The sequence below is a fragment of the Amblyraja radiata genome, chromosome 12 (assembly GCF_010909765.2).
Source record: "Amblyraja radiata isolate CabotCenter1 chromosome 12, sAmbRad1.1.pri, whole genome shotgun sequence".
Lineage (NCBI taxonomy): Eukaryota > Metazoa > Chordata > Chondrichthyes > Rajiformes > Rajidae > Amblyraja > Amblyraja radiata.
This window is the reverse complement of record NC_045967.1, coordinates 47,349,542-47,377,179: the sequence shown is the minus strand read 5'-3', so window position 1 is coordinate 47,377,179 and position 27,638 is coordinate 47,349,542. Positions and strand designations below refer to the sequence as shown.

Sequence of the window (27,638 nt, the reverse complement as noted above, 5' to 3'; positions counted from 1 at the left end):
GGAAGCACAGATACTCTTGATCAGAGTAGGGGAATCAAGAACCAGAGGACATGGGTTAAAGGTGTGAGGAGAAAGATTTAATTGGAACGTGAGTCATAACATTTACTCACAAAGGGTGGTGGGGGAGGTATTTGAGGCAGGGACTATTGCAATGTTTAAAAAACATTTAGACAGGTACATGGATAGCACAGGTTTAGTGGGATATGGGCCAGACTAGTGGAGATGGTGGGACTAGTGGATAAGGGACAATGAGGCAGCAGGTGGGACTAGTGGAGATGGGACAATGTTGGCTGGTTTGGGCCGAAGGGCCTGTTTCCACGCTGTAAGACTCTATGACTATGACTAAGTGCTTATCCCTGTATTCTTTTAATGTATAAATCATGTATATAAATCATCCCATTGCCCTTTGAAGTCCAGTCCATCAGGAAATTGGAGCGGACACTTCTGGCTATGATTCACCTGAGCACGTTTCATTTTCTCAAAGCCTGTGCACGTGATGATGTTGCCAATGTGCATGCTGCTTATTGCTTCCTTTGCAACAGAAATTGGATCAAAAGGTCATAGATTGCAATGCTCTTCAAGCAGGGCAAAACCACACACTAAGTCAAGACACAGCCATGAATTTAAGACTTCCCTTTCCGAATGAAAGCTGAATACACAGCATATATGTGTGTGGGTGTGTGTGTGATGTGCTGTACTATATATACTGTAATAATTTATACTAATCATATAACCATAGGATTTATGACAATACTTATATTATTTGGTATATTTATACCAATTATATTTATACTTCCCATTTATACTAATCATATTTATTATTTCCATCAACCCAAAAACTCTTCCGCCCTTCCCCTCCTCTCCCTACACCCAGATTCAACAACTTATCCTCACAATAGGGGCAATTTACAGTGGCCAACTCACCTGCAAACCAGCACATCTTTTGGATGTGGGAGGAAACTGAAGTGCCCTGGGGAAACCCATGGGAGAACGTGCAAACTCCACATGCAGTGACGGCAATGGAGGTCAGGATTAAACCTGGGTTGCTGGAATTGCTGGGCAGCAGCACTACCAGCTTCGCTACACAGCCGCTCTCAGATTCACAGTGACCAGGCTGGAGAATCGTTCCCGCGGCCCGATCTTCCTCTCAGCTGCATTCCTGTCTCATTATGATGAAGAGCTCAGATAAAGAGTGAGATGAATGAACTACTAGGACTGAGATTAGGAAAAACATTTTCACCCAGAGAGTTGTGAATCTGTGGAATTCTCTGCCACAGAAGGCAGTGGAGACCAATTCAATGGATATTTTCAAGAGGGAATTAGAGTTAGCTCTTAGGGCCAACGGAATCAAGGGATATGGGGGAAAAGCAGGAAAGGGGTACTGATTTAGGATGATCAGCCATGATCATATTGAATGGCGGAGCTGGCTCGAAGGGGCCAAATGGCCTACTCCTGCACCTATTTTCTATGTTTCTATGTTGACTAAGCAGTTCAACATAAGAAGAGAAAACTAGTCTATGGTTTCCATCATTTAAACAGTGGACTTTGACTATCCCATTGAGTGATGCAGGAAAGGAAGATGAGGTTACCAGGATCCTTCGGTATCCTAGGTCATATCCCCAGATAGAACATAGAATATGGAACTGTACAACTGCAACAGGCCCTTCTGCCCAAAATGTCTGAGCTGAATATGACGCAAAGGTAAACTAATCTCCTCTACCTGCATGTGGTCCATATCCCCCCATCCCTTGCATATCCATGTGCAGGGTACATAAGATATAGGAGCAGAATTAGGCCATTCGGCCCATCAAGTCCACTCTGCCATTCTATCATGGCTGATCTATCTTTCCCTCTCAACCCCATTCTCCTGCCTTTTCCCCGTAACCTCTGGCACCCGTATTAATCAAGAATCTGTCAATCTCCACCCTAAAAATATCCATAATCTAAATAATATCTAAACTTGGGTAATGCAGATGATAAAAATGCCTCTGATGCCTTCACTTAAGTCATAGAGTGATACAGTGTGGAAACAGGCCCTTCGGCCAAACCTGCCCACACCGGCCAACATGTCCTAGGTACACTAGTCCCACCCACCTGCATGTGGTCCATATCCTTCCAAACTTGTCCTACCCATGTACCTGTCTACCTGTTCCTTAAATGTTGGGATTTTCCTTATGTTTCGTGATAATACCTGCCTCAACTACCTCCTTTGGCAACTTGTTCCATACACCCACCACATTTTGTGTGGAATAAGTTACCCCTCAGATTCCTCTTAAATCTTTTCCTCTTCACCTTAAACCTATGTCCTCTGGTCCTCGATTCACATAATCTGGGCAAGAGGCTCTGTGCATCCACCCGATCTATTCCTCTCATGATTTTTATACACCTCAATAAGATCACCCCTCATCCTCCTGTGCTCTAAGGAATAGAGTCCCAGCCTACTCAACCTCTCCCTATAGCTCAGACCCTCTATCTCAGACAATGTTATTGTAAATCATCTCTGTACCCTTTCCAGCTTGACAACATATTTTCTATAACATGACGCCCAGAACAGAACGCGTATGGCCATTTGCTGCTAATATGCAGTACAACGTGCCTAATCTTTATAAATGCCCATAGGTGCAGTGTGCTGCTTAATGGACCATCTGCACCAGGATCAGAGCTGAAAGTGATTAATATGGGAATAGTATCTAAAATATAAAGAAGTGGGTATGAACAGCAAATCCGTGAACATTGCAGGCTTGAGTCACTAAATTCACAAACACTGCACACCAACTCCAGCTAAAGAAGGGCAGTCATTTTGAAACCGACGGGCTGATTGAAGTATAACAAGCCAAAGACAGATAGATGACTTAGTAAAACATCAGATGTTGTGAATCCAAATACATGAAAAATAGCCGGATAACAAAAATGATTAAATGAGCTGAAACTGCTGTGTATCTCAACGTGTTTTCAGGTATATACATTTTTATCAGGCAGAAAATGTTAGAAATACTTAAAAGGTCAGGCAATGTCTGTGGATGAAGGATAGGATTTAATGTTTAAGTTGATGGCCTCCACTGATGGTGCCTGACCTATTGAATATTTTCAAGTATCATCTATTTTTATCCCCTGCTTAGAATTCATTCACACGTACTTAGATGCACACAGTCACTAAATCATCACAAACAACACACTGATGTCTCTACTGAAAACTACCAATTTATACCCGTCTTTGGTTTGCTAAGGTTTATTAATGTCACGTGTACCAAGATACAATGAAAAGCTTTTTTTTTGCGAGAAGTCCAATTAAAAGGTATTTGGACAGGTTCATGGATCGGAAAGGTTAAGAAGGATGTGGGCCAAACGCGGGCAGGTGGGACTAGTGTGGATGGGGCATCTTAGGCAAGTTAGGCTGAAGGGCCTGTTTCTGTGCTGTGTGACTATGAAATCAGATATTTTTGTTTAGTTTATCGCCACACGCACCGAGGTGGAGTGAGAAGCTTTTTTTTGCCTGCTAGCCAGTCAGCGAAAAAGACTATACACATTCACAATCAAGCCATCCGCAGTGTACATGACAATGGAATAACAAGCTAACACTCCAAGTGAATATAATCAAGCCTTACACAAGTACAACGGGTAGAGCAAACAGAAAAATATAAAAATGCAGAATATAGTATTCAATATTGTAGTGCTACAGTTCCTAAAAGAAAGTCCAATGTCTGCAATGAGGTAGGTTGGAAGATTGGGATTACACTCTATGGGAGAACTGTTCAGACATCAGATAACGGAGAGGATGCCATTGTTCCTGAGTCTGACCTCGAATCTTATGTTGTGTTGATCAGGATCAACGACCAGACTATTTTGAAGGTGACTGAATGCATGTCAGAGATTCAGTGTGTGAAAACATGATAATAATTAACAGCCTTTGGGGCTGGAAACCATGTTTTCTTATCTCCCTGGTCACACTGGAGCATTTGACATGGCCAGGGCCTTTGTTAAAGGCTGCAAAACCATGTAACCATTTTCCAAATTCTCTTACTTGCTATCGAGCTGGGTGTGAGTGTTTCACTTGATCTCACTTATACTTACCCAAGTACAGCCAGCTAGCTCCAACAATATCAGCTTCTCCAGCACACATTACTACAGTACATACTCTGTGCAGACTATTCAGTTTAGAGATACAGTGCGGACGCAGGCCCTTCGGCCCACTGAGTCCATGCCGACCAGCGATCCTAGTACATTAGCACTCTCCAACACACTAGGGACAATCTTTACCGAACCAATCAACCTACAAACCTGCACGTCTTTGGAGTTGGTTAAGAGAAGTACCAGTGAAAGATGTGGTGAAAGTAATAACTTTTGCATTTATTAATTGTCCATAACAGTAAAAAATCTACAATTTCACAGCTGTCTGATCAGAGTAGGATACAACAGGAGGTAGCCCAGAACTCGGTCAAAGGGGGTAAACCTTAAAGAGTGGAAACACAAGACAGTGCAGATGTCAGAATCCTGAACACAAAACCAAGTGCTGGAGGGGATGGACAAATGAGTCTGAAAAGTGGTCCATAGAAACATAGAAAATAGGTGCAGGAGTAGGCCATTTGGTCCTTCGAGCCAGCACCGTCATTCAATATGATCATGGCCGATCATCTAAAATCAGTACCCCGTTCCTGCTTTTTCCTCCATATCCCTTGCTTTCTTTAGCCCTTCTTAGGCTAAATCTAACTCTCTCTTGAAAACATCCAGTGAATTGGCCTCCACCGCCTTCTGTGGCAGAGAATTCCACACTCACAATTCTCTGGGTGAAAATTGTTTTAATCAGCCCATTTCCCGCCACAAGCTTTAAAGAGTAAACTGTTCAAGCTGGAAATTCCACAGTTTACAGTCAGATCACCTGAAGACATAACCATTAATACAAGTGAGCAAGTCTGGAACACCTGAATTAGCGGAATCCAGAAATCTTGTGAGACCATTGATAACTTATCCCCCCCTCCCCCACCCCCCTCCCATTCCATCCACATCTCTCCCTCCAGCGTATTTTACTTTCTCACCCCCTCCCGTACCCGACACATTTTTGGCTCCTCTTCACCAGCCATTGTCACCTATTCCACCCCTTTGCCAATCAAAACTTCGTCACCTATATCCACCCATCATCCGTCAGGCTTTGTCCTGCCCCAAAGATAGAAACAAAATGCAGGAGCAACTCAGTGGGACAAGCAGCATCTCTGGAGAGAAGGAATGGGTGAAATTTCAACTCGGGACCCATCTGCAGACCTGCCTTATCTCTCTTTTCCAGCTGTCTCCTCCCTCCGTCCCCCGACCTACTCCAAAAAGGGTCCCAACCCAAAATGTTGCCGCCCCTCCCGAGATGCTGCCTGATCCGTTGAGTTCCTCCAACACTTTGTGATTTGCTCAAGATTCCAGCATCTCCAGTCTCTTGTACCTCCATTTATTATTTTATTGCTTTTAAAAGCATTATTTCAAAATAGACAGCAAATTGTTTTATATTTATGATCCTTAATCATAAATCAGTCTGAAAATGCTTTCCATCTAAAAAAAAAAGGATTTTAAAGAATTGCAAATGTGGTATATGATTCTCTGGGGGGGGGGGGGGGGGGGGGGAGAGAGTGGTTGAAGAATGTAATGTTAAAATTCGAATATCAAAATAGTAAAAACTTGTGTTTTCCACTTAAATATTCCAATAATCTATGAAGTAAAATGCAACAGTGTCTTTCATCTGCTCTGAAAGAGCTATCATTCCTTACACGCAGAGAGCTGTGCCTTGATATCTGTCCTGGGATTACTATACATTGCATAGAATAATACACATTTGGTTCAGCTGTAACACAGTAAATGTTCCCAACATCCAGATTCTGAATTATTTTTTTTCCCAAAAATCAGTATATGCTTTAACACAAGTTCATAAGTGATAGGAGCAGAATTAGGCCATTCGGCCCATCAAGTGTACTCCGCCATTCAACCATGGCTGATCCATCTCTCCCTCCAAACCCCATTCTCCCGCCTTCTCCCCGTAACCCCTGACACCCACACTAACTCGGAATCTATCTATCTCTGCCTTAAAAATATCCATTGACTTGGCCCCCACAACCTTCTGTGGCAATGAATTCCACAGATTCGCCATCCTCTGACTAAAGAAATTCCTCCTCATCTCCTTCCTAAAGGAATGTCCTTTAATTCTGAGGCTACGACCTCTGGTCCGAGACTCTCCCACTGAATCAGTGTATTATTTATTAAGAAATATTACTTAATCAATAGGAACAATTTTTTTTTGTATTGTGCTCAAGGTTCCATAATTCATGAATTTTTAAAACCTTATTGACAAACCAAGGTCAAAGACCTCAGATTAAAGTGCTGACTGATGATTAATGATGTAAACTCTGGGTGGCAATGATTAATATGAGCAATGAACATGTTTGGCCCAGATTACTTTCTCTGCAATTTAGACAGAGATGTTAATCCAATTAAAATAAATTTCTTCATGCTTCCATTAAAAATAACAGTAAGGGGTTTGATATGAGCATATTAAAGATTCACACCATAACATCACTGGAAGTCATTCCATCTTTTAATAGACAAGTAAACAAGCAATAAGGAGCTTTAATTTTAAGAGCCTTGGGGTGATGGCAGGAAGAAACTGAGAAGGGAATAGTGGCCTGGAAATTGATTGCATGATTCTATTTATTTCAGTGCCACAGAATTGAATAATGAGTCAAAGATGATACCTGGGTCATTTTTGCACTACTTTAGTAGTTCTAATGGCTGGTGTGAATCACTTTTTCTATATAAGAAGTGCATAGTGGTATCATTCTCGGTGCAGAATTGCCAAGGCAATTAGATCATGGTGTTCCAAGGAAAGGCAGTCATTGATCACGCAAGGATTAATTTGGTTTTCACAGCATTGCACAGGATTAAGTCACCCTTCCTCCACCCCCATGACTGTACCAACTCCTCTCGCCCACCAATCTCAACTCCTCGCCCTCCAGTTCATGGTGTTCCAACGCAGAATCTCTGGCCCAAACCTGTGATCTGCCGGGATTCAACACAATCTCTTCTGAAGAAGGGTCTCGACCCAAGACGCCACCTCTTCCTTTTCTCCAGAAATGCTGTCTGACCCGCTGAGTTATCCCAGCTTTCTGTGTTTATCTTCTGCACAACCTCTTGAGTCCAGGCCCTCTGCTCTATCTTTGATGCTCTAAGCTCAAACTCTCCGATTATCCCTTTCAGCCACCAGATACCTCCAAGGCAAAGCAGACACGTCTGCACATCTGGGCAATGACCAGCGATTACCAACCTCCACTCCTTCTTGGGCCTTATTCCAGGCCTTGGTCTTCCATTTGTGACGCCCATCTCATTACCCCCCCAAACATCACTCCCACCAATATGTCCAGATTAGAAATCCAATTTCTATAAATTGAAGATAAATAAAACTGCAGATGCTGAAACCAAAGAACAAACACAGATGCACTTGGAATAACTCAGCCATTCAAGCAGCATCGAAGATAAGAGAAATCTATTAATATTTTGGTTATTCATGACCCAAAACATTAGCTGTCTTCTCTTTCCAAAGATGCTGGTTGACTGACTGAGCTCATCCACCATTTCTCTTTTGCTTCAAGGCCAGACTTCTCTGACTCCCTGAAGGTTTTAGTCGTGGATGAAATGTCTATCTTCATGTGCACCTCAGATGCTTGCCACAACAGCCACACATCCAGTAAAGGCATTGGCATGTTGCGCAACCACAAAGCCCACCAATTGTGGTGGATAGCAGTACCCGGGCTATTTTTCCATGGTTGTGTGAGTTTGAGTTAAAAAAGGATATATATGTGGGAAAGAAGGCACATGGAGCAGTCAGAAGAAGTGTCCCGACCCGAAACATCAACCAGCACTTTTCTCCAGAGATGCTGCCTGACCCGCTGAGTTACTCCAACACTTTGTGTCTATCTATGGGGTGCTTGTCTTCAGTGGTCGGTGCATTCAGTGTAAGAGTCAGTAAGTCACAGTGCAGCTTTACAGGACTCTGCGGGTAGGACACATTTGGATTATTGCGTGCAGTACATTACGTGAAGAAAGTGGGTGCTTTGGAGAGGGTGCAGAAGCGATTTACCAGGATGATGCCGGCATTAGAGGGTTTTAGTTACAAGGACACAGGAAAAACTGGAATTGGTTTTTTTCTTGAATGAGGAGAGATCTGATTGAAGTATATAACATTCTGAGAGACATTGGATAAGATAGGCAACTCTTTAGGATAGGTACATGGATGTACGGGGCTAGAGGGATATGGCTAATGAGCAGGTAGATAAGAGATTGGCCTTGGTATCATGTATGGCACAGATATTGTAGGCCAAAGGGCCAGTTTATGTGCTGCATTGTTCTGTAGTCTATATATTGAGCCATAGTCATATAGCATGGAAACAGGCCCTTTGGTCCAGCTTGTCCACACCCTCCAACATGCCCCATCTACACTAGTCCCACCTGCTTGCGCGAGACCCATAACCCTCTAAACCTGATCCACCTCTGCCCTATCTGTCCAAATGTCTCTTAAGCATCGAGATAGTACCTGTCTCAACAACCTCCTCCAGTATCTCATTCCATATACCCACTGCCCTTAGTGTAAAAATGTTACCCCTCCTTTTAAATCTTTCCCCCTCACCTTAAAAGAGGGCATTACAATACCCCGTATGATATTGCAATCCCATGCACCCATTGAGAAGCAAGTAGGCCAAGAAATAGTCTATTATTTACTATTTATTAAAACTATGGTTGAAAATTCCCTATCACCGATTGTCTGTAGTGTGTTCAACACCGGCAACTGGTTGATAGACACAAAATGCTGGAGTAGGTACTCAGCGGGACACACAACATCTCTGGAGAGAAGGAATGGGTGACTTTTCGGGCCGGGACCCTTCCTCACCCATTCCTTCTCTCCAGGGATGCTTCCTGTCCTGCTGAGTTACTTCAGCATTTTGTGTCTACTATCGATTTAAACCAGCATCTGCAGTTTTTTTCCTACACATCAGCAACTGGTTCTGGGGTTTCAATGGCCTGAATCGGATACAGGTTGGTGGGGTGTTCTTACATAGAAACATAGAAAATAGGTGCAGGAGTAGGCTATTCGGCCCTTCGAGCCTGCACTGCCATTCAATATGATCATGGCTGATCATCCAACTCAGTATCCCATCCCTGCCTTCTCTCCATACCCCCTGATCCCTTTAGCCACAAGGGTCACATCTAACTCCCTCTTAAATATAGCCAATGAACTGGCCTCAACTACCTTCTGTGGCAGAGAATTCCACAGATTCACCACTCTCTGTGTAAAAAATGATTTTCTCATCTCGGTCCTAAAAGACTTCCCTCTTATCCTTAAACTGTGACCCCTAGTTCTGGACTTCCCCAACATCGGGAATAATCTTCCTGCATCTAGCCTGTCCAACCCCTTAAGAATTTTGTATGTTTCTATAAGATCCCCCCTCAATCTGCTAAATTCTAGCGAGTACAAGCCGAGTCTACCCAGTCTTTCTTCATATGAAAGTCCTGCCATCCCAGGAATCAGTCTGGTGAACCTTCTCTGTACTCCCTCTATGGCAAGAATGTCTTGCCTCAGATTAGGAGACCAAAACTGTACGCAATACTCCAGGTGTGGTCTCACCAAGACCCTGTACAACTGCAGTAGAACCTCCCTGCTCTTATACGGAGACTGCGGCTGACTGCAATAAACATTTCAGAGCTGAAAATAGAAGAATCAGCAAATCCATCCATTATTTTTCATTGTTTATCATTTTTTGTTGTAGTACGGGTTATTCGAATACTAAATGAATGGCTGAACAAGAAATCAGTCAACATAATGTAATTGGAAAAGCTTTGCCTTCAGAGTAACCTTGAATGCAGATTGACAGAGCTTTTGCAAACAAAATGATTTAATCTCCTCTATTGTGCTGTCATTTATAGCTCTCCATAGTTATGTGAGAATATCAACCAGCTGTCATTTTCTAAAGTTCACACTCTGCTGGCCTTGAGCATGTTTGAGTCCATTACTGGTTGATTGTAGTAAGTTAGACACAAAATCCTGGAGTAACTCAGCGGGACAGGCAGCATCTCTGGAGAGAAGGAATGGGTGGGGGCTACGGGTCGAGACCCTTCTTCAGACCGAGAGTCAGGGGAGAGGGAGACATGGAGATAAGGAAGGGTAAGGTGTGAAAACAAGACATCAAAAGAGATGAAGGTTGAGGACTTTAGTTGGAGCTGGAGTGGTATCAATTCTTCTAAAACCGATCCACATACAGCAGCTGCGACAACTATTACATTTATGCAGCCGGAAGTTAAACTCCCGAACCTACCCCAGTATGAATCTCACCCTCAATCCCTGTGGCTCATTTTAGTTTCGGAGTTTATCTTCTCGCCAGAATCCTGGGACTGGCTGAGATCTGGCACCGGGTGAATAAGATCATAAGTGATAGGAGTAGAATTAGGCCATTTGGTCCATCAAGCCTACTCCGCCATTCAATCATGGCTGAATTATCTCTCCCTCCTAACCCCATTCTACTGCCATCTCCCCATAACCTCTGACACCTGTACTAATCAAAAATCTATCTATCTCCGCCTTAAAAATATCCACTGACTTGGCCTCCACAGCCTTTTGTGGCAAAGAATTCCACAGATTCACCACCCTCTGACTAAAGAAATTCCTCCTCATCTTCTTCCTAATAAGAACGTCCTTTAATTCTGAGGCTATGACCTCTAGTCTTAGACTCTCCCACTAGTGGAAACATCCTCTCTACATCCACTGTATCCAAGCCTTTCACTATTCTAGTGAATAGTTATGGAGAAAAGTTGTAGAAACTTAGGAACTGTAAGGAATTGTGGAAAAATTGTCGAATAGCAGAATACCTGGATAGGGTGGATGTGGAGAGGATGTTTCCACTAGTGGATTAGAGGTCATAGTCTCAGTATAAAAGGGTGTTCCTTTAGGAAGGAGATAAGGAGGAATTTTTTTAATCAGAGGGTGGGGAATCTGTAGAATTCATTGCCACAGACAGCTGTGGAGGCCAAGTCAGTGGATATCTTTAAGGCAGACATTGATAGATTCTTGATTAGTACAGATGTCAGGGGTTATGGGGAGAAGGCAGGAGAAGGCAGGAGAATGGGGTTAGGAGAGAGAGAGATAGACCAGCCATGATTGAATGACGGAGTAGACTTGATGGGCCGAATGCCCTAATTCTGCTCCTATCACTTCTGAACGAATGAAACTTGGGCACCAGTGATTGAATGGTAAATGGTTAAAAAAGTTTCAAAAGGTACGAATAGATAATTTGTTGGACAAAGCCAACAAAATCTGCGCTTATCTTAGCCAGATCCTCGTGTTTAAACCTGTCACAGCACAGAGCTGATTTATTTCCGATTAAAGTCACTGTGCTGGGACTTTGTGTGTTGCTCAGGCTGTGTTCCCAAGAACAACAGTGCGAATGGAACCATCACTAAAAGTGTTCAATACGGCGGTACAGAGGAACAGATGCTTTAAAACATAGAACAATGGAAAGTACAACAGAGGAACAGGCCCTGTGGCTCACAATGTCTGGGCCAAACATGCCTCCAGGGTAATCTAACCTCATCTGCCTGCATGTGACCCGCAAGTCTCCACTCCCTGCATATCCATGAGCTTATCAAAAAGTCTCTTGAGCACCACCATCGTACATCTACCTCCACCACTACCATGTCTGTATGTTCCAGGCACCTATCACCCTTGGTGTAAAAAAAAATCGCCCCACACATCTCCTTTACATTTTTATCCCTCTCACCTTAAAGCTATGGCCTCTACTCTTTGGCAATTCCAGGTTCTGACTATCTATGCAAACCCTCGGACTATCTTTAATTAGGCTTTATCTTGAACTATATGTTATTCCTTTTATCCTGTATTTGTACACCGTGTACAGCTAGATTGTAAACATGTATAATCTTCCACTGACTGGATAGCACACACAAAAGCTTTTCACTGTTCTTCAGTACACATGACAATAACTACACTGAATTCAACTAGAACTAGGCTATGGCTCTCATAGTTATGTGCTTCTATCAGTTCCCTCTCAACCTCAGGCAATCTAGAGATAACAAGCTAAATCTGTCCAACCCCTCCTTATAACTAATCTAAGCAGCATTCTGGTAAACCCTCTTCAGAATTCTTTCTAAGGCCCCCACGTCATTCTGGAAATGGGCCGATCAGAACTGCATCCAATACTCCAAATGCAGCCTGAACAAAGTATTACAGAGCTGCATCATGACGTACTGGCTCTTTCTTCAATGCCCCGACCATTGAAGGCGAGGATACCAAACACCTTCTTTATCACTTAATCTACTGACCTGAGTGCTAATGGAATCACCACTTTCAATCTAGTTGTAAAGAGGGAGAGATGCTTTGCTGATTGCTCGATTGCTGGGTTGGTTGCAGTTTTTTGGCACCCATTGCCACATGGCTGGGTGCACAGAGTCTGGCCATGAGGGCTGGTGTTTAGTTTAGTTTAGAGATACAGCACGGAAACAGGCCCTTCGGCCCACCAGGTCCTCACGGACAGGCAGTCCTCGTACACTATCCTGCACGCTAGGGACAATTTACAATTTTAAGGAAGCCAATTAACCTACAAACCTTTGGAAACATAGAAAGTTAGAAAATAGGTGCAAAAGGCCAATCGGCCCTTCGAGCCAGCAATGCCATTCAATATGATCATGGCTGATCATCCTAAATCAGTACCCCGTTACTGCTTTCTCCCCATATCCCTTGATTCCGTTAGCCCTAAGAGCTGTATCTAACTCTCTCATTTGTCATTTAAGAATACTGTTTTTAGAAGCAGTGTGGGAGTCAACCAGAGATCCCGGGGAAAACCCACGCAGGTCACGGGGAGAATGGACAAACTCCATACAGACAGCACCCGGAATCAGTTTCGAACCCATGTCTCTGGAGCTGTGAGGCAGCAACTCTACCATCTTTATTGTTTGTTTTTATATGTGTGTATATATTATATATACACACACACACACACACACACACACACACTGGACATTTTCTCTGTTTATTATATTAGAGTCATAGAGGCATAGAGTGATAGTGTGGAAACAGGCCCTTCGGCCCAACTCGCCCACACCGGCCAACAATCTCCCAGCTACATTAGTCCCACTTGCCTGTGCTTGGTCCATAACCCTCCAAACCAGTCCTATCCATGTACCTGTCCAACTGTTTCTTAAACGATGGGATAGTCCCAGCCTCAACTACCTCCTCTGGCAGCTTGTTCCATACACCCACCACCCTCCGTGTGAAAATGTTATGCCTCGGATTCCTATTAAATCTTTTCCCCTTCACCTTGAACCTATGGCCTCTGGTCCTCGAATCTCTTACTCTGAGCAAGAGACTTTGTGCATCTACCCTGAAGAAGGGTCTCGACCAAAATGTCGCCTATTTCCTTCGCTCCATTTTTGCTGCCTCACCCGCTGAGTTTCTCCGGCATTTTTGTCTACCTTCGATTTTCCAGCATCTGCAGTTCCTTCTTAAACATGTGCATCTACACGATCTATTTCTCTCATGATTTTGTATACCTCTATAAGATCTCCCCTCATCCTCCTGCGCTCCATGGAAACAGAGAGCCAGCCCACTCCTTATAGCTTACACCCTCGAGTCCTGGCAACATCCTTGTCAACATATTGTTTACAGTGCACTATGTTTACATATTCTGTTGTGCTGCTGCAAGTAAGAATCTCACTGTTCTCTCTGGGACATATGACAATAAAACACTCTTGACTCTTGGGAGGGCAGGGGTGTGTGGAACATTGCTGACCCAGCAGCACGCAGCCTGAGTGAACATCTATTAAATTCCACAGGCTGCATGTTTGTGAGTCTTCTGGCTGGAAGAGTGCTGTAATGAATCGATGCTCTACAGGATAGCACTATCTGGGTCATTATTATAATGTGTTTATGTCCAAGGTAATTTATCTCGTCTCGTCCTCTTCGAACGGTCTACAATCTTTAACAGCGTTGTTCATATCATTTTCTTACAACTCCTTCTACAAACAGCCAGGTTGAAATCTGACAGCAGGTATTCTTAAATGACAATTTATTTATATGTCGCCTCTTCCTTAAGATTCTGACCAAGTTATCTTTTCTTGTGAACATCTTCTCCTCATGCTCTGGTGTGCACCAGTTTCCTCACACATCCCAGAGACGTGCGCATTTGTAGGCTGGCTGGCCGCTGTAAGTTACCCCTTAGTGTGCAGGGAGTGGATGCTACAGTGAGATGACCAGAACTCGTGAGAACGGATGATCGATGGTCGACATGCACCCGGTGGGCCGAAGGGCCTGTCTGCAAACTCTAGACTATGAGGAAAACATAGCGTGGCTGAAGGTATTTCCTCATCTTAAAGATTTATGCAACAATTCCTCAGGAAAGTGAATCAGCATTGTGGAGATGGCTGGTGTCACTCAGACAGGAAGTGAAAACTATTTTAAATTGTTGTAAATCTTGCTTATGTTTGTGGTAGATTGCTGGTGAAGACTTTAAAATCATACATATTCTTTTCATTACTTTTGCATTCGTACCTTCTCCCCCTTTTCAATTCAATCTTTCTTTTGCCTCAGTGTTTCTATTCTTTCTTTAAGCCATAGAAACATAGAAAATAGGTGCAGGAGTAGGCCATTCGGCCCTTCGAGCCTGCACCGCCATTCAATATGATCATGGCTGATCATCCAACTCAGTATCCTGTACCTGCCTTCTCTCCATACCTCCTGATCCCTTTAGTCACAAGGGCCACATCTAACTCCCTCTTAAATATAGCCAATGAACTGGCCTCAACTACCTTCTGTGACAGAGAATTCCACAGATTCACCACCCTCTGTGTGAAAAACGTTTTTCTCATCTCGGTCCTAAAAGACTTCCCCCTTATCCTTAAACTGTGACCCCCTTGTTCTGGACGTCCCCAACATCGGGAACAATCTTCCTGCATCTAGCCTGTCCAACCCCTTAAGAATTTTGTAACTTTCGATAAGATCCCCCCTCAATCTTCTAAATTCTAGCGAGTACAAGCCGAGTACAAGCCACCCTCCTCCTTCATCCTCCTTCTCTCTATCTCTTTCATAATTAGATATAAGCCCTTGCACCATTGCAAGCTTGCATTTCCAACACCCATAACATGAGTTGTGACACCATTCTGCAGCTCTATAGAAGCACACTTTCCTGATTCCTTACTTAACTGGCCAATCATAGTCAGAGAACTACCATTTAAGGGACAAGTCTAATCAAAATTGTGCATCACAAGAATCTCTGGTCAACATTTATTTTCCTCTTTAGAACTGGTTTCAAACAATAGTTTCGTCACTACCTTGCTCAGAAAACTTCTGCCACCTTACATTTGATCCTGGCGGATACACGTACTAACTCATCTTGTAATTGTGCACATATCTATTGAGACAGAGAAGCTCCATCCTGCCTTATCTCTAGACCAGTTCCCATCATCATCACAACTCAAATCTTCATAACTCCACAGATTCTATCAGACCTGCTGGGGATGTTTTCCTGCATTCTCACAGTTCCAGTAGTATGTTTTACCTCTCTTCTCACCTAAGATCTCATTAGTCTCTTCCTGCTCATATCTCCTCCAGATAGATCAATTGCAATTAGCGTCATAGATACATATTGTACACCACAGAAACAGGCCCTTCAGCCCACCATATCCATGCACATCTTGCTGCCTATCTATACCAGGGTTGCCAACTGTCCCATTTTAGCCGGGACATCCCGTATATCGGGCTAAATTTGTTGGTCCTATACAGTAACATAGAAACATAGAAAATAGGTGCAGGAGTAGGCCATTCGGCCCTTCGACCCTGCACCGCCATTCAATATGATCATGGCTGATCATCCAACTCAGTATCCTGTACCTGCCTTCTCTCCATACCCCCTGATACCTTTAGCCACAAGGACCACATCTAACTCCCTCTTAAATATGGCCAATGAACTGGCCTCAACTACCCTCTGTGGCAGAGAGTTCCAGAGATTCACCACTCTGTGTGTGAATCTGCCCTTGTCCCATATTTAACCGCTACTACTCGGGTCGAGGGGATTGTCGGGTCGGAGCGCCGCGTCCAGCCCCACCTCACCCGTCCTGACATAGTGCAGCCCGTGGAGTGCAGCAGCAGCGCCTCGCCCGTGGCCCCGTCGGTCGGCAGCCCGGTCAGCTGTCCGGCCTTCGGACCTTCCCTTACCGTCGACACCACCACCCCTCCTTCTCATGGCAGATCATCGGTTCATGAGTTGGATGGGGTGCCGGACATCACGCGCAAAGTCCGGCGCCCGGGCCAAAACTCCTCAGCTGGCCTGCCGACTGGGCTTTGTGTGCAGTCCAGCACCCAGGCCAACTCATCATTCACCCAGCCAACGTCACCCATTCCTTCTCTCCAGTGGTGCTGCCCATCCCACTGAGTTACTCCAGAATGTTGTGTCTATCTTCGATTTAAACCAGCATCTGCAGTTCTTTCCTACACATGATGCCAAGTTAAACTGATCTCATCTGCCTGTACATGATCCATATCCTTCTATTCTTCGTACTTCCATGTGCCTATCTAAAAGCCTCTTAAATGCCCCTCTCGGATCTGCCTCCACCACCACCTCTGGCAATGTGTTCCAGGCCCCCAACACTCTGTGTAGAAATACTTGCCCCGCACATCTCCATTAAACTTTCCCCCTCTCACCTTCTAGTTATGCCCTCTAGTGTTGGACATTTCCGCCCTGGCAAAAAAATATAAATTCTGACTGTCTACCCTATCTATGCCTCTTGTAATTTTATATACTTCCATTGTCTCTCCACAATGTCCAACATTCCAGAGCATTGTGCCATATCCGTCTGTGCCTTAGCTGTTTCGCTTGTCTAAATGGCACTTCAACATAGTAATTATACCTGACTTTACAAGCTCTTCTGGCCGAGAGTTCCATATATTAAGCGCTCTCTGTGGAAATAAACTTTCCCCTAAAAGACCTTTTAAAACTCCTTCATCTCACCTTAAACGTTTGCCTTCTTGTTTTTGATCCCCCTACCAACGAAAAAAGACTGACTGTCCTATCTAGGACACTTACAATTTTTATATATCTCTATCAGGTTATTGTGTGGGAAGGAACTGCGGATGCCGCTTTATACCGACGATAGACACAAAGTGGTGGAATAGCTCAGTGGGTCAGGCAGCATCTCTGGAGCAAAAGGATAGGTGACGTTTCCCTCTGAATAAGGGTTCAGACCTGAAACATCATATATCCCTTCTCTCCAGAAATGCTGCCTGACCCACTCATTTACTCCAACACTTTGTGTCTATCATCAAGTATAAGAGTCAGGAAATCACGTTGTACCTTTATAAAACTTTGATTTGGCCACATTTGGAATATTGTAGTTCTGGTCACCTATTATGGAAAGGATATGGAGGCTTTGGTGAGAGCCTGCAGAGGTTTACCAGAATCCTGCATGCATTGGAAGGCATTAAGCAAGGTGGTATAAGCAGGAAAGTTAGAAAGGACATTCTGGAAGCTAAGGAACATATCAAATGAAGGTAGAATGAGTAGCGACAGAATATAAAAAAAAAAAAAAAATAGGTGTTGCTCAAAAGGCTGGGATTAGATGGGTGCAGAGATTTTGAGGAATTATAAACACTAACGGCCAAAGTAGGATCAGGATGCTACATGTTTTGGTGGGAAGGCAGGGTTTATGGAGAGCAAAATAGCCAAAGTTCTCAATCATTAGCCACATGTATGTGTTAATGTCGTTGCGTCTGTCAGACAACCCGACCAAGAATTAATGAGAGAGATCTTCAACCTCAACGAGTGTGGAGGCCAAGTCAATGGATATTTTTTTAAGGCAGAGATTGACAGATTCTTGATTAATATGGGTTTCAGGGGTAATGGGAAGAAAGTAGGGAATGGGGTTGAGAGGGAAAGATGCAGAGTAGACTTGATGGGCCTAATTCTGCTCCTATAACTGATGAACATTACAGATTTGGTATAAAACCTGCATCATGAACTCACCACCTGATTTTAACATTCATTGAGATCAGTGGAAAATTAAATCAGGCCCATTCCATAATCTGCAGCCAACTCTCGACACCATATAATTCCACATCCATGGAGAAAGGCCACTGGAATGTGGTACCAGCAGATGATCAAGATGATTGATCTGTAGCTTAGCAACAGAAAACACCATCAGGAACGGAGGAGTGGTGTCTTGGAAATTGTCAGGAAGAAAAATAGATTTTTTTTTCTTCACAACTTTGACTTCTCCTTTGGATCTAAATGTTGGATTGCTATTTTTAGGATTACTTTCATTATTTTTGGCGAGCGCTAAAATTAACAGATTAATAATAATTGCCTCAAAATCAAGCAAGTCGCAAATTTGAGTTTAGGAGCAAGGAGGTCCTACTGCAGTTGTACAGGGCCCTGGTGAGACATCACCTGGAGTATTGTGTGCAATTTTGGTCTCCTAATTTGAGGAAGGACATTATTGCTATTGAGGGAGTGCAGCGTAGGTTCACCAGGTTAATTCCCAGGATGGTGGGAATGACGTATGATGAAAGAATGGGTCGACTGGAATTTAGAAGGATGAGAGGAGATCTTATAAAAATATATAAAATTATTAAAGGAAAGGACAGGCTAGATGCAGGAAAAATGTTCCCGATGTTGGGGGGAGGCCAGAACCAGGGGTCACAGTTTAAGAATAAGGGGTAGGCCATTTTTCACCCGGAGAGTTGTGAATCTGTGGATTCTCTGCCACAGAAGGCAGTGGAGGCCAATTCACTGGATGTTTTCCAGAGGGAGTTAGATATAGCTCTTAGGGTGAAAGGAATCAAGGGATATGGGGAAAAAGCAGGAACAGGGTACTGCTTTTCGATGACCAGCCATGATCATATCGAAGGGCCTAATGGCCTACTCCTGCACCTATTTTGCTATGTTTCTAAGTGGAATACGCACTGAGGCAATCACACTTTCATCAGATGTTTCTACCCTCTGTTTCAAAACCTCAAACTTTACCAAAAAATATATATATTTATCGAGTCCAGCAAGGGTTAAATAATTCACATCTTGCAGCTGGAGGTTTTTAAGCCCACACACGGTTCTCTCAGTTATAGAGTGGAAACAGGCCTTTCGGCCCAACTTGCCCACACCGACCAACATGCCCCATCTACACTCCAACCTGCCTGCATTTGGCCCATATCCCTCTAAACTTGTCCCATCCTTGTACCTGTCTCAATGTTTCCTAAATGTTGCACTAGTACCTGCCTCAACTACCTCCTCTGGCAGCTCGTTACCCCTCAGGATCCTATTAAATATTTTCCCCCTTAAACCTATGTACAATGGTTCTCAATCCGCTACTCTGGGTAAGAGACTTTGTGTGTCTACCCGATCTATTCCTCTCATGATTTTGTACACCTCTATAAGATGACCCCTCATCCTCCTGTGCTCCAAGGAATAGAGTCATAACTTGCACAACCTCTCCTTAATACCTCAGGTCCTCTAGTCCTGGCAATATCCCCCTAAATCCTCTCTGCGCAGTTCACAGCTCGACATCATCTTTCCTATAACATGGTGCCCAAAACTGAACACAATGTTCTAAATAGACACAAAGAGCTGGAGTAACTCAGCGGGTCAGACAGCATCTCTGGAGAAAAGGAATAGGTGACGTTTCAGGTCGAGAACCTTCTTCAGACTGAAAGTCAGGGGAGAGGGAATCTATTTCCCCAGAGTTGCTGTCTGACTCACTGAGTTACCCCAGCTTGTTGTGTCTATCTTCGATTTGAACCAGCATCTGCAGTTCCTTCCTACACAATGGGATAAGGGGCTACGGGGAGAGGGCAGGGATATGGACCTAGGTATGGTTAGTATAGTAAGACCTGAGTGATCTCCTGGACAAGTGTCGATCGCCTGGATTGGGGTCGGAGAGGAATTTCCCGGATTTTTTTCCCGAATTGGACCTGGGTTTTTATCCGGTTTTTTGCCTCCCCCAGGAGATCACGAGGTTCTTGGGGTGGAGAGGGGTGATAGCGGTATAAAGGGGAGGGTAGTGTCTTGTGTTCTGTGTCTTGTGTCTACTGTTTGTGGGTAAGTGTGTCTGTTTAGTGTTCAGCCATGAGCGAATGGCGGTGCGGGCTCGACGGACCTGGTGGTCTACTCTCGCACCTACTTTCTATGTTTCTATGTTTCTAATGTGGCCTCACCAACGTTTTATACCATTGCAACATGACCGCCCAACTTCTCAACTCTGAACTGCAACATGACCACCCAACTTCTACATACTTATATACTCAAGGGTTCATGGCCTATTGGTATAGTCCTGCTGGACAGGACACTCCATGGGAAACTGAAGGTCCCATCTGTGGCAGAGGACAATGGTCTTGAGACCTGGTCCAAGGCTACCCTTTTGGCAGATCGCACAACTGATTCAAAAATGTTTATGGCAGCAACTTACAGACCGACTGATGCACCCACCAATCCAGTAAAAGATCTGTGAGGGAGCGAGCTGCCTCTGAAAAGGAAAAAAGTGATTACGGAGAGGAAATAAAAATGAAGGAAATTTCTTATTTTTTCTTCCTTAACATTGCACAATAATGCTTACACTAAGAAATTCCAGATCAGTTCACTTCGGTGTTAGTTTATTATCACGTGTACCAAGGTACAGTGAAAAGCTTTTGTTGTGTGCTAACCAGTCGACAGAAAGACAATACGTGATTACAATCGAGCCATTCACAGTGTACAGATATATGATAAAGGGAATAACATTTAGTGCAAAGTAAAGCCAGTAAAGTCTGATGAGGTAGACAGTAGTTCAGGACTGCTCTCTAGTTGTGGTAGGATGGTTCATTTGCCTGGTAACAGCTGTGAAGAAACTGTCCTTGAATCTGGGAGTGTGCGTTTTCTACTTCTGAACAATTTGCCCAGTGGCAGAGGGGAGAAGATGGAGTGGCCAGGGTGCGACTCGTCCTTGATTATGCTGCTGGCCTTGCCGAGTCAATAGAAGGGAGTTTGGTTTGTGTCACGATGGGCACAAGTACTATTGGCTCCCTAATTTCAAATCAATAATGCTGTCTCCTAGAAATTCCCATCACAACACTTCAACAAAGTCTACAAACCACAGGATGTAAATAAGTTGAGGTTTAATTAGTTATTCGTAACTATCATTGTCCAAACTTGGGGATTCTTGTGGACACAAAATGCTGGAGTAACTCAGCGGGTCAGGCAGCATCTCTGGAGAAAAGGGAATAGGTGACGCTTGGGTCGGGATCCTTCTTCAGACTGAGGATTTTTATCTTCTACCTTGGTTGAAAGACATTTCTATACAGGTTTCATGAATCACGGCTGGTCCTCCTCCATATGCTGACTAGAGGGTATTTTTAAACACATCTCATGTCCCTTCATCACTGGGCCCTCAGTAAAAGCCCAGAAGGTGAATTATGTACGTGAACCTTGTTATTGGTGGGAAACAAATTGTGTATGGAGGCAGGTTATAAAAAACTGCATGCAATTTGCCCTCCTCTTCTTCATTTAAAACAATGCATTTAAAAAGCATGTTTTAGTTTTCCAAAGATATGAGCTTGGCAGATTATTGTATAGCAATTGTGGGCCAAACGTTAAAAATGGCTGAAAGAAAATGCAGATCATTATAAATTCTACCAGAATAATTTAGTCAAAAATAAAAGGCAATGGAATAAAATAAGGTCTGATTTTGTTCTCTCCACAGTTTCAAAATTAACCAAAAATAGATTAGCAAAGCTGTGTCATGGTGTTTTACAGAAATAGCAACAACTGAATTCATTTGATTAAGAACGCAGGAACAGATTTGCCTCAGTGTTTGTTTTAAACTGTGAAGGATTTTATTAACTCCTTAACGTCAGTCCTCCCTCCACACTGCACAAGAGATAAGACCAGCATTTGCAATCTCCCATTACCCCACGATTCACAACATAAACAAGCCTGCATCGCCATACATAACACACTCTGAAAAAATTATCAATTCCTGTACAGACAATCATTTATTTTTTTCTCAAAAAATAAAGCATGCTGGCCATCTTAAAACATGCTGGGGGGGGGGGGGGGTTTAAACATCAATCCACCAACAAATGTACTGGTGAAATAACATTCTCAGTTTTACAGGGAAATATTTATTGACAATGCTTAATTGCAAACATTAAGCATCATTCAGCCTAAACTGCTCATAAACTGTACACCTCACTTTCTCTCTCTCTCTTTCTCACACACACACACACACGCTGAGACCAGCTTTCAGAAATACACAGAGCATGAATAATTGCTTGCTAGAAAATTCCACAGAGTGCAGACACTATTGCTGAGGAAATAAAAACCTCCCTAAAGCCCTTTACTTGTACATACATGTGTTTTTTTTTTAATTTGACACAAGATCTTCCCAACAAATAGCTAGACTTACAGGCATATTAAAGACAAGACACGACAAAAGATTAGGTAGATAATATACCAACGTCATTCATATCACTGCAGGCCCATGCTGTAGCGGTGTCTCTGAAGCGCTGTGTCACCCCAATAGCTCAAGAGTCATCCATTAGCGTGTGCCGAGCAGGAACATTAAAATTACATTCACCAATACCAACACTACGATAATGGCAAATACAACAATGGTCTGTATATCCAAGGTCATGGTGCAATGCAGGAGGCTGTAATATTCAAGATGCGGATCTGGCAGGCTCTGTGCTGTCAACCTGGGCTCTGAACTAAAATTGTCCAGCAGATCCACCATGCCAGATGAGGTATCTTCTTCCCCCTTGTTTTCCTAATTCATTCCATTCCAGCTGATTGCAGCGTCAGCCTCAAGTGCTTCACTTGCACTGGAGTCTTTGCCATAACCCATTCGGCAGTGATTGCACGTCACACTGTTATGTGGATAAGACAGAGAGGGAGAGGGAGCCAGGGTTTGAACAGCATCCCCGTAAGCTGTATCTCACACAGTGCGAGGCAGGCAGCATCCGAGGCGGGCGGCGAATGCTAATCACTGGCCAAGCAAAGCAAAGATGCAGGTTGCCAATCATGTATGAAAAGGTAATGTCATGACTACACAGTCATCGCATATCGCTCTGTATTAAAGAGGGGAGGGGTCTAATGGGGGAATCTTTAACAGTATATGGAATTTTCCTTTTTTTTTTAAAATGTAAAGCAAGATCTTTAGGAGAAAAACAACTTAGATAAAAGTCACCTGGATATTTCACTCTGCTTGCTTTGAGAATGCAAACAGCCAAGAAGGCAAACAAGCTTTCAGTAAAGCGTACTCTTTCAGTCCCACGACCTGGTGGAAAAAAATATATTACCAGAACTAACCATTTTCTCCAGGAAACATCGCCGCAATTGGGTTTTATTTGTTAGTTTGCTGTAGTAGCTCCCGTGGTAATCCGACGAGTAAAACAGGCTGTATCAAGCAAGAGTCGAGCAGACCAGAAGGTCTCAGGTTTTGGCTCAGGATCTGTGCAGTTACCACATCTCAGCAGGGGCAGCATTCGTGTAAAATATAATTGATCCCCCCCCCCCCCCCCCCCTCATCCTCCCCTCCCCATCACCCCCACCCCCCTCCCCTCTTTGGCTGGGGCAGCAGAGATGAGCCTGGGGTTTGCACACCTGGTTTCAGTCCAGAAACTGTCTGTAAAGATATGTCGAGGCAGGCGATCAACCTGGCAGGGAAGACGAGGGAGGGATCGCGTTTGGAAACCGGCTTCAGTTTGCGGCAAAGACCCATTGATTCAAGCCGTGCAGCACGAGTATCCAGAGAGTGAGTTAACCTGGGGTGTGATGGGTGGGGTGTGTCTCTCTCCCGGGAGAGTCATTTCAAAGGAGATAGCAGGATAGAACCGATTTAATAAATCAAATGAAGAAAAAGTATAATGGTCCCATAAACCTTTTTAACATAGCTGCACTAACCTCAGATCATGTTTCCCCCCCCCATCCTTGCATTCAGCAGGGGCAGCATTCGTGTAAATATAATTGATTTCCCCCCTCCCCCTCATCCTCCCCCCCCCCCCCTCACCCTCAACCTGAGTGGGGGGGGGGGGGGGGGGTGGAGATGTGCCTACAATCTCATTGTTTGGACTCTGGTGTTAACTCAGATCCACTATCTAAATTCGATAGACACAAAATGCTGGAGTAACTCAGCGGGTCAGGCAGCATCTATGGAGAAAAGGAATTCGGTTTGGGACCCTTCATCAGACTGAGATTCACGGGGGGACTCCGGGTCTCAGTCCCCTAACTCTCAGTCTGATGAAAGGTCTCGATCTGAAACGTCACCTATTCCTTTTCTCCAGAGATGCTGCCTGACCCGCTGAGTTACTTCAGCATTTTGTGTCTATCTTCGGTGTAATCCAGCATCTGCAGTTCCTCCCTACACAGGACTACCTAAATTAATTGGGACTATGTTATCCCTTGGGCAACACATCACCACCCACGTGGTCCCAGGGAGAACGTACAAACACTGTACAGATACCACCTGTGCTCAGGATCGAACCCGGGTCACTGGTGCTGTAAAAAGGCTGTCCCACTGCGGCGACCTAATCCGCGAGTTAAGAAGAGTGTCTTCGACCTTCAAGCTCGAGGGCACTCGCCTGGAAAACCACGAGCTGGATCGACCGTCAGCGTTGAAACCGTGAGCTGGGTCGACCGACCGCACACACACACACACATCACAAAGGCGGGGGCCAGGGAAAGCGGGGGAGCGCTGTCTGAAATTCACACCCGCAATGAAGAGGAAGGTAAAAGATGGCTGAACAGTGTACGTTAAGTCCTTTAGAGAGCGCGGAGAGGAGGGGAGAGAGAAGGGCAGAGGGGGGGGGGGGGGGGGGAGATGGAGTGGAGACACTTTTAAGAAGTACAATAAAGTTTGGCTGGGCATTTTACCAACCGGTGGGTTTTCCTTTGTCCTGAAAACTCCAATGAGCCAATCAAAATGCCCGGTCAGCAAAGGCGATTGCCTATGGCAGCCCTCGACTGCCTGTAACTACATAGCGACCCTACTCCACTGCACTACACTACGAGTTAAAAAGAACCAAGCCGACCAAATTTTACTTGCGGAAAATTTTTCAACATGCTGGAAAAATTTCCGCGACCTAGCTGAGGCCGCGAGTATTCGAGAACTTCCCTCGAGCATGAAGGAGAGTTCCAGTGACCTCATAGGACCTCCTAGGACCACGTGTCGACCATGCCGCGAGTTTGAGTTGAGGGCAAACTCGTCTAAACTCGCAGATTAGGTCGCCACAGTGGGACAGCAGCAACTCCACCACTGCGCCACCGTGCCATGGGTGCTGTCTGTAAACCTCCAAAGACGTGCTGGTTTGTAGGTTAATTGGCTTCGGTAAAGATTGTAAATTGTCCCGAGTGTGTGTAGGATAGTGCTGGTGTACGGGGGATCATTAGTCGGCGCCGACACGACTGGTGGAAGCGCCTGTTTACGCGCTGTATCTCTAAACTAACAAATTCCATATAACTGAATGTGACTGGGTGACTTCCAGCTCCTCATGACGTCATGTAATTTCTATCAAGACCACCCTCTGCTCACCACTACCTGCCGTTGGTCCAATCAGCCAAGCTGAAGAGGTAGTGAATTTTCCTGCCCATTGGGGAACATTTGGCAAAAGTGCAGAGGAGGGGAACCAACATTGACACATAAAAATGACAAATAAGGAAAATAAAGTGGTGAGTACAAAGATATGGGGGAGAAGGCAGGCACGGGTTATAGAATGGGGACGATCAGCCATGATCACAATGAATGGTGGTGCTGGCTCAATGGGCCGAATGGCCTCCTCCTGCACCTATTTTCTATGTTTCTATGCTTCTATGATACAGATAAGTAGTTCACTTCGCTTGCATCTGACCCTGTTATCTAAGAGTTTAAAAGAGGAGTTAATGAAGATATACTGTATGGTGCATAGGAGAAAGTCAACCATCCATTGGCACTATTCCCTGAGGCCAGCATTGACCTACCAGAAGGTGGATCTAATATTCTGGCCACTGTTGACTGTCATGGGCTGCATCTTAATAATAAACAGCCTGACACCTCTGTATCCCGCATTTTGCTGACCAGGACATTATGATCGCAGTTTGCTAAATAGGTCATTGAGTCATAGATCGATACCGTGTGGAAACAGGCCCTTCATCCCAACTTGCCCACACCGGCCAACATGTCCCAGCTACACTAGCCCCACCTGCCAGCATTTGGTCCAAACCTGTCCTATCCATGTACCTGTCTAACTGCTTCTTAAATGTTGGGATAGTCCCTGCCTCAACTACCTTCCCTGGCAACTTGTTCCATGCACCCACCACCCTTTGTGTGTGGTACCCAGGTGTGGTAAGGCCCTGAAGGTAGTTGTATGTAATATGGCACAGCACAGTGAAGCAGGATGTAGAGCTGCTGTCTCACAGTGCCAGAGACCCAGGTTCGATTTTGACCTCAGGTGCAGTCTGTGTAAAGTTTGCATGTTCATCCTCTGGGTACTCCGGTTTCCTCTCACTGTTTCTGCTTGTTTACCGCACAACTGCCAACAGCTAGGCTCTCACGTGCAGGTTACGCTCGCATGGGCACTGGTTGCAAAGGGCTATTTAAATTTTTAAGTGGGCAAGTTTGGTGAGATGATCCATGTTCAGGTTGTCGGGTTGTGACTTGAAGAGTGAAAAGCTTAGTGCACACCTGGTGGTGCCAATGAAAGTAAGCATGCAGGTACACTGGGCAGTGAAGAAAGCGAATGGCATGTTGGCCTTTATGACAAGAGCAGTTGAGTATAGGAGCAAAGAGGTCCTTCTGCAGTTGTATAGGGTCCTAGTGTAACCACACCTGGAGTATTGTGTGCAGTTTTGGTCCCCTAATTTGAGGAAGGACATTCTTGCTATTGAGGGAGTGCAGCGTAGGTTTACAAGGTTAATTCCCGGGATGGCGGGACTGTCATATGCAGAGCATGGAGTGGCTGGGCTTGTATACTCTGGAATTTAGAAAGATGAAAGGGGATCTTATTGAAACATATAAGATTATTAAGGGTTTGGACATGATAGAGGCAGGAAACATGTTCCCGGTGTTAGGGGAGTCCAGAACCAGGGGCCACATGTACGAGTAAAAAGTAACGATTTTTTTCATCACGAGTATTTTTTTACTCGTGGACATTTTTCACAGTGTTGAAAAAACATCACAAGTTTACCGGATTTCCCGAGTACCTACCGTTACTCGTACGAGCCGCTACGTGACATCCACGAGCTCCTACCTACCCGCTACATACATTACACGAGCTCGAATCAGGGGAGAACTCGGGAGAACTCTTAAATTACCTCGTACAGTGGTACAGGCCCTTTAGAATAAGGGGTAAGCTATTTAGAACGGGGAAGATGAAACGCTTTTTCTCACAGAGAGTTGTGAGTGTGGAATTCTCTGCCTCAGAGGGCGGTGGAGACAGGTTCTCTGGATGCTTTCAAGAGAGAGCTAGATAGGGCTCTGTAAAGATAGCAGAGTCACGGGATATGGGGAGAAGGCAGGAACGGGATACTGATTGGGGATGCTCAGCAATGATCACATTGAATGGCAGTGCTGGCTCGAAGGGCTGAATGGCCTACTCCTGCACCTATTGTCTATTGTCA

The 27,638-nt window shown here is 44.5% G+C and overlaps 1 protein-coding gene across 5 annotated transcripts in view; it reads right to left on the bottom strand.

Annotated features, from left to right (window-relative positions):
• The window catches only part of arhgef9 (Cdc42 guanine nucleotide exchange factor 9), a 244,697-nt gene that overhangs the window by 142,559 nt on the left and 74,500 nt on the right, over positions 1-27,638 (bottom strand). The window contains exons 1-2 of one of the 5 annotated variants that reach the window (XM_033030724.1): positions 22,501-23,043; positions 20,479-20,535 (exon numbers count right to left, since the gene is read on the bottom strand). The exons of 1 other annotated variant lie outside the window; for it this stretch is intronic. In XM_033030724.1, coding sequence (XP_032886615.1) covers positions 20,479-20,535; positions 22,501-22,509 — 66 coding nt within the window. In that variant the 5' untranslated portion in view covers positions 22,510-23,043. Of the gene's footprint in view, positions 1-20,478; positions 20,536-22,500; positions 23,044-27,638 lie in introns of those variants that run through there. 3 more of the 5 variants (XM_033030723.1, XM_033030725.1, XM_033030726.1) reach the window with 3 other exon arrangements.